Below are 11,888 nucleotides of genomic sequence, written 5' to 3' on the forward strand. Positions count from 1 at the left end.
CTAGCTCACCTGCGTCGAGAACCGTCTGTCGTAGCAGCACCAGGTGCCAGCCCTAGCTGGTTGTCTCCCCTGTTGGTTCTGAGTTTTATTGTTATTAGTAAGTGTGTCCATATGGCACTGGTACTGAGTGTGTGTGTGTGTGTGTGTGTGTGTGTGTGTGTGTGTGTGTGTAAGGAAAGGGGGAGGCATTTCATGTCGGTGTGATTGCTGATGAACAGAAAGGTCAGTTTCTTCCCAGTCCTTGAAGGAGTCCACTTCAACAACTCAGATCATCGAAATCGAGGTGGGGAACATAAGGAGGCAGGAGCTGGAGGCTTGTCTGCGTTTGCCGTGCGAGCACCTGAGAAGGAGATGCCTGGTGCTGCCGTCCCTGAGCTGAGTGCAAGGGGCCTGGAACACGGGGCCCATGGCCGGTCTCCTCTGGGGCCAGCTGGATTCCTGTAGCAATGGTGTTGACTCTTCCTAGAGCTCAGGGGCTGTGTAGGTGAAATCAGCCTGCATCGAGATAGAGCGACTCCTTCTTGCCTCCTGTCGGTGAGAGGAGTGAAGGCCAGATTCACTTCCTGCTGCTGGGAATGATGGTGACCTGGACCCGCAGCCTGAGACCTTTGCCTCTTCGCTATTTCAGAAATAGTGAGGGACGATCAGGAATGCCTTTGACTGCCAGTAACAGAAAACTCAACTCATACAGTGCATGCACTGCGGTCGCCTAATTATCTCGTATAACAAGAAGTCTAGAGGTGGGTGGTTCCAAGCGGAGGGGCGCTCTGTGCAGCCTCTTCCCCTTTCACACCTGGTCTCAGCATGTCTGCTCCAATCCTCACCCAGTAGCATTTGCACGGATGGAAAGGGACAAATAGAAAGGGAGTCTTCTCCTAAGGTGCTATTTTATACCATTTCATTGGGAAGAAAATCTTCCTGAACCTCCCCCACCAGATTCCCCCTGCCATCTGCCAGAAGTGGGTCACATGCCCACCCCTATGCCACTCGGCAGCAGAGAAGGATGGGATTGCAGTGGCACAGGATGGAGCCAGCACGATTCACCCCCAAGGTTCTGGGAAGAGACCCACCTTCCCTGCTCACTGCTCCATGTCACCTATCAGAGCAAAAGTGTGGTTCTGTTGGCAAGAAAAAGGCAGGGAGAGGTGGGAGTTGGTGGCAGTTGATGAGATTGGCAACCTGTGGGGTCTGCCATAGTGGCCAATGCAGTGAGGATCTGCGGCTCTGCCAAGACGTAATATGCGAACAGGAATATTGTTCCTGTGGCACCTGGCCTTGCATTTCTATGGAACTAGAGATACAGACAGCAAAGACAAAAAGGTGCCCCCCCCCTGGGTGGAGAGAGAGACTGGGCTCTACCAGAAGACCAGAGTATGGAGCCCATCAAGATGTTTGTCCAGCCCCGGGTGACGCATGTGGTCCCCTGCACCAAAAGGTCACTGGTTCAATTCCCAGTCAGAGCACATGCTCAGGTTGCCGGCTTGCTCCCCAGGTAGGGGGTGTGTAGGAGGCAGCTGACTGATGTTTCACTCTCACGTCCATGTTTCTCTCTCTCTCTCCCTTCATCTCTCTCTAAAAATCAATTTTAAAAATCTTCAATAAAAAAGAAACAACAGGAACAGTTCTGGTGATCATCAAAAAGAGCAATTTTTTTTTAAAGATGTTTGTCCAAATGACAAGCTGCCAGGCTAGAGAGGATTCGAATCACTGGACCCTCACACAGCGGATTTGTGTGCCCTTAATGTTTTGCTGATTTAATGGAAAGGCCATGGATTTGTTTCTTTGCTTTGTCCTTTCTCTCATGGTCAATTGCTATATTAAACCATTTTTGTAATGAGCCCTGGTTCAGTGTGTCTTTAGCAACTGGGATGAAGGAAGAAAAGATGTCTCGACCTGGAAGAGCTCCCACTGGATTCTGGGGACCAGCTTCCACGCTGGGGAGTCCCCTTTGTGTTTTCTCGCTTGGTCAATAACCACTTCATATGAAAGTGCAGGAGAGAGTTTTCCATCAGAAGTGCCAGATTTGATGGGTAGCAATATTTGAATACAAAAGCCCCCAAACATAAGCAGGAACCAGACAAAGGGAAGGTCTTGCATTTGCTCCTGAGAGCGGTTCCAAAGGCAGGTTCCAGGAAGGGTTTGTGGAATGAGTGCCAATCCAACACTGTGTCTGGGATGGAGGCCAGGAGCTGCTGGGAGGCCTGGGCAAAGAGAGAGAAGCCGCATTTGAGTTATAGAGTCATTTGCAGACGCGTCTGAGCTCTAGACCAGCCAAATGTCACCTTCTCAGAGGCCACTTCTTGCATTTCTGGTTGTCCTAACACCATAATAAAATGATGTTTATTAAACATCTAACTGCCTATATTTCAGCCATATGTTTTCAGTGTGATGGTTTGATTTAAACATTGTGTGGGATCTTATCTCTCTAATCCATCGTTTAGCCCAAATCCCTCCTATCCTCATAGTGAAGAAGATAATTGGGCCTCTGGCCTTTATACATTTATAATCAAGTCAGGCACATAGGCATTACATGTAACATGAAACTATGTGGTGATTCCAAGGTGAAAGGCAATAAAGTATGCAATATGTGTGGGGTGGGAGTTCATAGAGGCAGAGTTACTCAGATGAAGACCACTGGAAATGGGAGTCTCGATTAGGGCGCTGAGGGAGGGGAGAATTGGGATTGACAGAGAAGAGGGAAGAAGACAGGCAGTCGGAACAGCATGAGTATAAGCTTGCAGGCAGTGATGTGTGTCCCCCGGGCAGCCCACAAGTGCTGACAGGGGAGGAGATGAGGTCAGGGCTGGGAGAGGAGGAGGAGTATAGTCGAGTAAGAAGTGAAATGACTCTGTTGACAACAGATAGGAAAGGTGTGGTCAGTTGGCAGAAGAACATCAGAATGAGGTGTTTCCATTACTGTGATGAGAAGTAAAGAACCACCAAGTTCCTTAAGAGGATGGATGAACCCTGGCCGGTGGGGTTCAGTTGGTTGGGTGTTGTCCCTCACACCAAGAGGTTACTGGTTTGATTCCCTGTCCAGGCATGTGCCCGGGTTCTGGGCCCAATCCCTGGTAGGGGGCATGCAGGAGGCAGCCGATCAATGTTTTGCTCTCCCATCAATAGTTCTCTCTCTTCCTCTTCTTTCCCTCTCTAAAAATCAATTTTAAAACCTTAAGAGAAAGAAAGGAAGGAAGGAAGGAAGGAAGGAAGGAAGGATGGAAGGAAGGAAGGAAGGAAGGAAGGAAGGAAGATGGATGATTCAGTAAGCAGGAGGTGCTAAAAAAAATCCTGGTTGCTGAATGTTGTTGGTTTGGGGTTTTTCAACCTAAAATGTTGGCCCAGTCCCAGATATAGAGAAGGTAGCCCTCTGTGCTATAGAAAATTAAATGTTACTATTGTTGAGTAATAATGTGATGTTCTGCAGAAAATCTAGAGCTCAAACTAAAGCACTATAGAAATATTTTTGGCTCCAGTACTATTTGCTTCCTTATTTTGAGTAAAATTGTACCCCTGTGTGTTTTTATGCAAATGTTATTTTTCTCTGTATGGCTTATATTAGCTTAGTAACCTGTAATCAAAATTAAAATGTGTTTTTTCCCTCACAGTTTTGCTCATTCGGGAGTCGCCTCATGGGACGAGGGTACTATGTGTTTGATAGAAGATGGGATCGTTTTCGATTCGCACTAAACTCCATGGTAGAAAAACACTTGAATTCACAGATGTGGAAGTAAGTGAGCAGTTTTTGTGCAATATGAGATCAGAGCTGCCCCACAACTATCTGAACCCCAGCTTTCTAAATGAGTGTCGGTAATTGGCTTTTCATAGAACAAAATGATTCTGAAGTCAGGATTCATGATAAATTCTTAACTATCAACTCTTGAGGGCCTGCCTACAGTGTTTCAGAGACACGTACGATGTGTGTTATGCTTTGTCTTCTTTGTGTTGGTAATCTTCTAAATGAAAAGGGTATTAGATACGAGCTTATTTAACAGTTACAAAAGGCCTTTTTTGCTGTGAGTAAGAACATGTAAGGATGTTAAGAATATGTTTCTGTTTGTAATATTAAGGCTATAATGTCAATACTAAAAATGTCAGAATGGTTATGGACCAATTTCTAATTGCTTAATGTCCTATGAAAAAAACATGTCCATCGGCCAGCAGGGCAGATCCTGAGTGATGTTGTGAAGGTGGTTAAGCTTGTCTTTGGCCCTTCCCACCTCCCTAGACCCCTCTCCTCTCCTCTGCTCACACTGCTCTCTAACTTAAACCCAAACTGACGTTCCATGTCTCTAATGTCCCTTTATTCTCCAACACCCCCCGATGTATTTACATTTTCATAGGAGTTTCATAAAAAAAGGAAGAAATCTTCTTGACTTAGGAAAATGCTATTGTGAAGCAATGACAGGCTAGACCCTCTCAAACCACAGCACATACGAAACTGCCATTCTGGCCACTTGATAACACAAGACCAGCCTGCTGCCTATCCCCACCCCCACTCCTGCACAGGTGAGCTCTTAAGATATCACAGTCCGTTAGAAGCGTGGCTCCCTCAGATCTAAGCCCAGATGGTTCAGGAACGCCAACTCTGAGCCCCTCACCCTGCCCAGCGGAAGCCAGTAAAGGCAAGGAAGGCATCCCTGAAAACTAAGAGGGCACTGGCAGCGGGGATGGGAACCGAATTCAAAACCTGCCCCTCTCCCAGGCAGCTGTGATGCCCAAAGAGCTCCCAGACCTGAACTTCTAGGAGGAGTGAGCTCTCGCAGTGGATTTAAGACTAAATGTTAACACTTCCTATAAAATAGGAAAGGGCCATAGAGAAGCTTATCATTTCTTCCCATTTGAGTGACTGCCCAGTGTGTCTTAAAGGCACCCTGGACACCTGGTGTGTTCCTCCTGAACACCAGTCGGTGCTGCATGCGGGGTTGCCGAGCCCGTGGGTGCTGGTTCATTTGTCCTTCTGCGGCTGTTCCCCCGCGATGGCAGCCGGCCTTGGGATTCTCGCAGCTCTTTGCTCTGCTGTGTGGTGGAAGTGTAAAACCCAGGCACGTGGAAGGAATGTGTTGATCTGTATTTCGCTACCTGGTGTCCTGTCAGCTCAAGCTCCATATTCCTTTCCTCCTCAGGCACAGAAACCCGAGCCACAGGGCGTCGGGTCCCTCCCCCCTTTTCAGGACTTGCCTAACCAACCTACTGTCACTGAGCAACATTGGGGCTGCCTGGGTGTCAACTCTGGAGAGCGTAGCACCCCGCTGCCCTCTCAACCTCGCTGCCCAAACCCCAGGCCCAGACGGGCCCGAACCTGGAGGGATGGCAGCCGATGAGGGCGTGGAAGACATTAGGAAGAAAAGGAACGGCCAAGACTCTTTTTTCTTTAACAAGCATTTAACTCTGCATCAGGAGACGCCAACACAGTATTCTCTTTCAGCCAGGTCAGCATCTGGAGCCCCACGCCAGCTGGCAGGGGAGGACGGGCACTGTCAGTAACTTATTCGCATCTGTGGGCTTTTGACGGGACTTCCCTAGGCCAGTGTGCAGGACCTAAACCAGGCACAGCCTGCAAAGCTGAAACCCACTGCCCTTCGGCCCCTAGACAGACACAGAAACTGCTTAGCATGGAGATAGGGGGGTCCCGGGGACAGTGAGCTGCCTCATGGCCCTTGCCCTGCACCCCCTGCCCTCCTCCCCTCCTGCCCCTGCTATCCACTTAAGATTCATGGGACAGGAAGGAAAGGGAGAGGAAGCAGGCCAAAAAACAGCCCCCGTCCCAGCCCTGAGTGTCAGCGAGGCAAGGTTAAGGACTTGAGCTCAGCTTGTCAGCACAAGCGGAAGCATGAATTTATGCTATTGATGGGAACATGACAAATGGGGATCTTCAGAGTGGATCCTAGTGAAGGTCATTGAATGGGGTCCTCTCTCAGTGAGCCAGCTGGTTCTTGTAAACAACGTTTTATTACAAGTAACTGCCGAGCCTCTACATGTACTTCTATCCAGACTTTAACTGGTAAGAAACTCGAGGCGAGGGAAGATGGAGCGGGAGGCCTGCAGTCCACAGAGAGGCAGCCGAGCCAGGGCAAGTGGGCTGACGCCGCACACGTGAGAGATGCTCTGGCCCTGTGGGGAGGGCGTTGTGCAGTGCCAGGCAGTCGGAGGGCGTGTTTAGACCTTTCCAGTCTGATTCTATGGGAGTCCTTGCCCAGCATGCATAGTGCTGTTGCTACTGAGAATCACCTGCTCACCCATCCACCCACCCATCCATCCGTCCATTCGTTCACTCATTCGTTCATTGCAATAAGTCTTAATGGAGCACTTATTTAGTGCTGACAGGATCTTCTACCCTCTTTAGGCTTGAGAGAAAGTAGATTTTCAAACACCAGTATGGCCACACAAAAATGGCAACTTTTTTCTCTTATCTCTGATCTCCTCAGTCTGATGTTTTCAAGGACTCTGTTCGTCTATATTCAAGAATTCCTCCTCTGGATTCCACCCTAAAAATCGAAGCCATGGCTTCACCTAACTGCAGGCAGAAACGGAATCCTAGGAGCGCAGCGCTAGGAGAGGCATGTCCTGGTCAGCGGGGCCTCTTTCCAGAGCCCCCTGGTGCCAGAGCTGGGAGGGTGGCCACCTGGGGAGAAGGGACCGGAGAAGCCCCATCTCACACCTGGCTCCAAGCTCCTGGGGTGCAGGGCCCAGGCCTGCCCGCCTTTAAGTGCTGCTTTTGAAGAAGGAGAGTGAATTCCTAACTGCTGGGGATTGATCCCCAGGGGACACAGGGCGGGGGCAAGGTGGGAAATAGAAAAGAGCCAGTTTGGCAATATTCACCTGGCCCCTGAGGTCAGTATTCTTTCCTGCAAATTGGGAACAAATGGTGCCCGCAAGGCCCCTGTGCTCCTCCCGGTCCCCAGGCCATGATTTGGAAGTGGGAGCTGTTTCCAGCACAAGTTCCAAAGATGGGGTTTGCAGGGAGGCGGAGTGGCCACCACCAGGGCCGGCCTTAGCTCCCAGAATACGAGAGGCCTGGGGGTTGCTCCCAGGCACTCCCAACCTCCAGGAAGACCTTCCCCACCCACATGTTCTCCTGGGCCCAGGCCCTGCATTTGTTCAGAGCAAACTAGAAATTCCTGACCTCCTTCTCTGGATACATGAGGGTCCCTGTACTCTCAACCTTTCCTAACACAGGGACAAGAAGACCTGTCGAAGGGCAGCCACCCCAATTACAGCTCCTCTGAGTGAGAGCTGAGACTAGGGGGTAGAGGGGGTGGACAGGGAAAAAATCAGTCCTGGAGCTGGGCCAGTTGACATCTGCCTCATTTCCCAAGCCCCGACCCTCCACTGCCCTGCGGCCTCCATGGCCCGGCCAACAGGAGCCAGGAGCCACACGCTAACGTGGAAGGGCCTCTCTATGGAATAAACCAGAGGCTGCAGAGAGGAAATGCAGGAGGCGGCAGGCCTGTGGAAGAGAGGGGTGTTTCCCACTCTGCCTGTGGAACCAGGAGCAGGGTGGGGAGGCAGGGGACAGGCAATGGGCAAAGGCTGCTCTGGCCCCTGTGTGCAGGTGACAAAGCCTTGTCCTCACTATTCTTACTACACGCCAGGACCTAAGTGTGAAGTGGCCACTTCTCATTAAAAACCACCTTCATCGTTACCGAAATAAAAAGAGAGAGAGAGAAGAATACCGCGGGGGAAATTTATATTCTAAATCACATTCGCCTTTTATCCGTGCACCCAAATCAGCCGGTATCCAGTAGCCAAGCACGGAAAAAAGGACCGAAAACCCAAAAGTGATTGTACATAGGGTGCGGGATATGGCAGTGGGGGAGCCATAGGGAGGGGCCATCCTTCAGATGTTGCCATCCTTCAAGGCTTCATTTTCCATAGTCTGGTTCTCCCGGGGTTTCTCCGGAGCCCCGACGCTCACACGTAGTCGAGCCTCCAGGAATGCCAAGCCTGTTGCTCACTGTTTCTCTCTCACTCTTCTCTCACGTTTAGGAAGATTCCTCCTGCGGCAGATAGCCCCATGCCCTCGCCAGCAGCCCACATCACCACCCCTGTTCCAGCATCCGTGTTACAGCCTTTCAGCCACCCCAGTGCTGTGTATCTTCCTTCAGCTCCCATCAGCTCGAGACTCACCTCTTCTTACATCATGACATCAGCCATGCTCCCCAACGCAGCTTTTGTGACATCGCCGGACCCAAGCGCCCTCATGCCACACCCCACAGCTTTCCCTCATGTGGCCGCAACCCTCAGCATCATGGACTCAACCTTCAAGGCCCCATCCGCCGTGTCCCCGATACCAGCCGTCATCCCTTCCCCATCCCACAAGCCATCCAAAACCAAAACCAGCAGATCCTCAAAAGTCAAAGACCTGTCTGCGCGGAGCGACGAGTCTCCAAGTAACAAAAAGAGGAAGGCGCAGTCGTCGACTTCCTCCTCGTTCTCCTTGCAGACATCCCTCCCGTCTCCCTTGTCAGGGCCCCACAAAAAGAACTGTGTTCTGAATGCCAGTTCCGCGTTGAACTCCTATCAGGCGGCTCCGCCCTATAACAGTCTGTCCGTGCACACCTCCAACAACGGGGTGAGCCCCCTCAGTGCCAAACTGGAGCCCTCAGGACGGACCTCGCTGCCCGGAGGGCCCCCGGACATAGGGAGACACCTGGGCTCCGTGGGCGGCAGTGACTCCTGTCCCCTGGCAGTGCCCTCCCTCGCGGGGGACCTCTCTCTGGCCTCACACAATGCCGTGTCTTCTCTGCCCCTCTCTTTTGACAAATCAGAAGGAAAAAAGCGTAAGAACTCGAGTTCTAGTAGCAAAGCCTGTAAAATCACTAAAATGCCTGGTATGAATAGCGTTCACAAAAAGAACCCGCCCAGCCTTCTCACACCGATGCCCGATCCCGTTAACAGCACCTCCTCTCGGCAGGTAAGGGACCCGTCCTGCCAGGGGCCTCCTGGCACTGCCTCCTCAGCCCCAGGGGCAGCGGGAGCCGGGCAGCGCCCCTGCTTAGCCAGGTGACCGTCGCGTTGTCCCCATAGGCCACTGCCCCTCTCTGCTGGGAGAGCAGTTACTTAACCAGTACTTTCTACCCTAAGCACCGCGCAAATATTTCCTCATTTAATCCTCACAGCTACCCAGTGCGGTTGGTACTGTTGTCATCACCACCTTACAGAGGAGGAAACTGAGGCACAGAGAGACCCTGAGTTCCCCCACTCGGCTTCCACTTTCTATCGGGAGCTTCTGAGGATGATTTTGTTACAGGGTTCTGTTGCCGAGGAGTTTTATCTGATCTGTTGGAGTCCCCTTAGGAAGAGCTGAGGCCAGGCAGGTTAAATGGTGACCAGGGTCTCACCTGGGGGTGATGGCTCGTGCTTCCAGCCTCCAGGTGACTGTTCCCACTTTACCTGGCTGCCTCGATGCCCCTGCCCCCGACCCCCTTACTGATACAACTCTTTTTTCCCAAAAGTAAAACTAACTCACAGCAACTGGCACAGAACTGTGCGATGCCACAGTACACATAGGGGGGCGTGTTGTGAGGGAAGCTGTGGGAACGTGGCGTGGTCCAGGGAGAGTCCGTGCGTCATTCCCTTGTGTTCTGTTCACACCCTCGAGTCGAGTCTGTCTCCCAGGCTGGGGAAGCGACTTCGGAGAGTCCCCACCCGCGCCGGACTGGTGCCATTGGGCTCAGCGGAGAGAGCAGGTGCCAGAGGGGCCGCTCCGCAGGCCTGCCCCGGGCCTTGCGCCTGCGGGGGCAGCACACAGACGGCCACAGCCCCAGGTTCACAGCCGCAGAATGAAGTGGGCCGGACCCTGAGCCCAGCCCCATCTGGGGACAAGGACTCAGGAGAGACGAGAAGCAGTTGTTAAAAAGATGTTTTATTGTTTTGTGTCGTCTTTATATGAGACTTGTTAAAACCTCACGAAGAGAGCATCTTGAGGGGGATTCACAAATCACAAGTAAACACTTGAGAAGCAGCAAGTTTGGGTCCCAAGCGCCAGACAAGCTGCCACCGAGGCCAAGGAGAGAGAGGGGAGGACATAGGTCCCCTCACTGGAGCCCGGCCCCTCGCACATGTGTGCAGCTGCAGCAGATGTGCTTGCTGCCTTCTGGCTCCTCAGTGCCAGGGCTGCAGGGGGAGGGGGCCAGCAGCCGCAGGGCCCTACGCTGAGGCTCACCCGTGGGTCAGTGCCACCTCCAGGTGCAGATGGAGGCCACAGCCAGGACTTCCGAAGATTAAATGTGCACGGGAATTCCCTGGGGGTTGCAGGTTCTGAGTCAGCAGGTAAAGAGTCTGCATTTCTAACAGGCCACTGGTTTGCAGGCCACACCCTGAGTGGCCAGGCTATACTATCACCCATTTTAGATAAAATCCTAGCAGCTAACACTTAGGACAGTGGTTCTCAACCTTCTGGCCCTTTAAATACAGTTCCCCATGTTGTGACCCAACCATAAAATTATTTTCGTTGCTACTTCATAACCGTAATGTTGCTACTGTTATGAATCGTAATGTAAATATCTGATATGCAGGATGGTCTTAGGTGACCCCTGTGAAAGGGTCGTTGGACCACCAAAGGGGTCTCGACCCACAGGTTGAGAACCGCTGGCTTAGGAGATGGGCTCTGCTCCAAGTACTTACTTAACATGTAGCCATTAAGATATATTTAACATGTAGCCATTACCTTTATTACTGCCCTTTTATAGATGAGTAAACCAAGGCACAGGAAGGTTCAGCAATGTGCCCAAAGTCACACAGCAAGTAAATAGTAGGGCTAGGATTTAAACCAGGCAGTTTAGCCCTGGAGTCTGGGCTCTTAACCCCCAGGTCCCTAATGTGTTAGTGGAGTGCCTCTGTGTTGAGTAAATATCGCTTTGTTGACTGTTTGGTCTGCCGGACCACAGGACATGTTCAGTACACACTGTGAACCAGTCACCACCAGGGTGAGAGGAGCAGAGAAGCCTCCTCCAGCGAGGGTCCATCAGGAAGGAAATCCAAAAAGCTGATAAGTTTAACGGCTGCCTTGGGTCTAGGTGGTACCTGGGTGCTTGTCACCAGGCCATTAAGAAAAGGCTTTGTCCAGGGTGACCACCGGTGATTTCCGAACGTTGGGGAAAAGCCTTTGGAATCTGTGTTGATTCTCTTAGGAGATTGGAAGGGGCGTGGTGTGAGATTGAGAAATTCAAGGTAAACATGTGCTTTGGGGACCAATTGAGGTTCTGTTTCATTGTATCTGATAGGTATAAGGCCAGAATTTACCACAGAAGTATTAAATTAAACAAAAAGACTGCAAGTGTAAGGCAGATGTCTTTATGCAAAGCTGAATTAATGTAGAAGGTCAGCTCTTTTCTTACATATATATTTTTTTAATTGATTTCAGAAAGGAAGGGAGAGGGAGAAAGAGATAGAAACATCAATGATGAGAGAGAATCATTGATCAGCTGCCTCCTGCATGCCCCTCACTGGGGATTGAGCCCCAACCCAGGCATGTGCCCTGACTGGGAATTGAACCATGACCTCCAGTTCATAGGTTGATGCTCAACCCCTGAGCCACGCCGGCCGTGTGAAGGCCAGCTCTTTATAGGCCAAAGGCGGGAGCTGCCTCTGGAACGGTACTCGCCTGAGGACCAGTCCATATGTGCCAAGGACAGTCACACGCTCCCAGGGCACTGTCCAAGGACCTGCTCAGCCTCCCATGGAAGAGGAAGCCCAGTGCCATCTTGCCATTTTTCTCAGGAACAGTAAGGTGTGCACTGTGTCTCCTGACTGAGAAAAAGACCCAAGCTTTTATCCCTCGGGAGGCTGAGCTAGAAATAAGTGGGTCTAGAACTGAGTTCAGAGGTGGAGGAGTTTGTGTAACCCTTTGACCACAGAAAAGCTGGCCTCTGTGGAGTTGAATGCTC

General features: G+C 51.3%; 1 protein-coding gene across 11 annotated transcripts in view; it reads left to right on the plus strand.

The window, feature by feature from the left end:
- Positions 1 to 11,888, plus strand: part of ATXN7L1 (ataxin 7-like 1) — a 224,667-nt gene that overhangs the window by 208,577 nt on the left and 4,202 nt on the right. For 8 of the 11 annotated variants that reach the window (XM_014536936.1, XM_005862875.2, XM_014536937.1 and 5 more), the window contains 3 exons: positions 3,606 to 3,727; positions 5,124 to 5,429; positions 7,987 to 8,914. In XM_014536936.1, the coding sequence (XP_014392422.1) occupies positions 3,606 to 3,727; positions 5,124 to 5,429; positions 7,987 to 8,914 (1,356 nt within the window). The remainder of the gene's footprint in view (positions 1 to 3,605; positions 3,728 to 5,123; positions 5,430 to 7,986; positions 8,915 to 11,888) is intronic. The other 3 variants (XM_014536938.1, XM_005862876.2, XM_014536944.1) reach the window with 1 other exon arrangement.

This window comes from Myotis brandtii, unplaced genomic scaffold (assembly GCF_000412655.1).
Source record: "Myotis brandtii unplaced genomic scaffold, ASM41265v1 scaffold17, whole genome shotgun sequence".
Classification (NCBI taxonomy): Eukaryota; Metazoa; Chordata; class Mammalia; order Chiroptera; family Vespertilionidae; genus Myotis; species Myotis brandtii.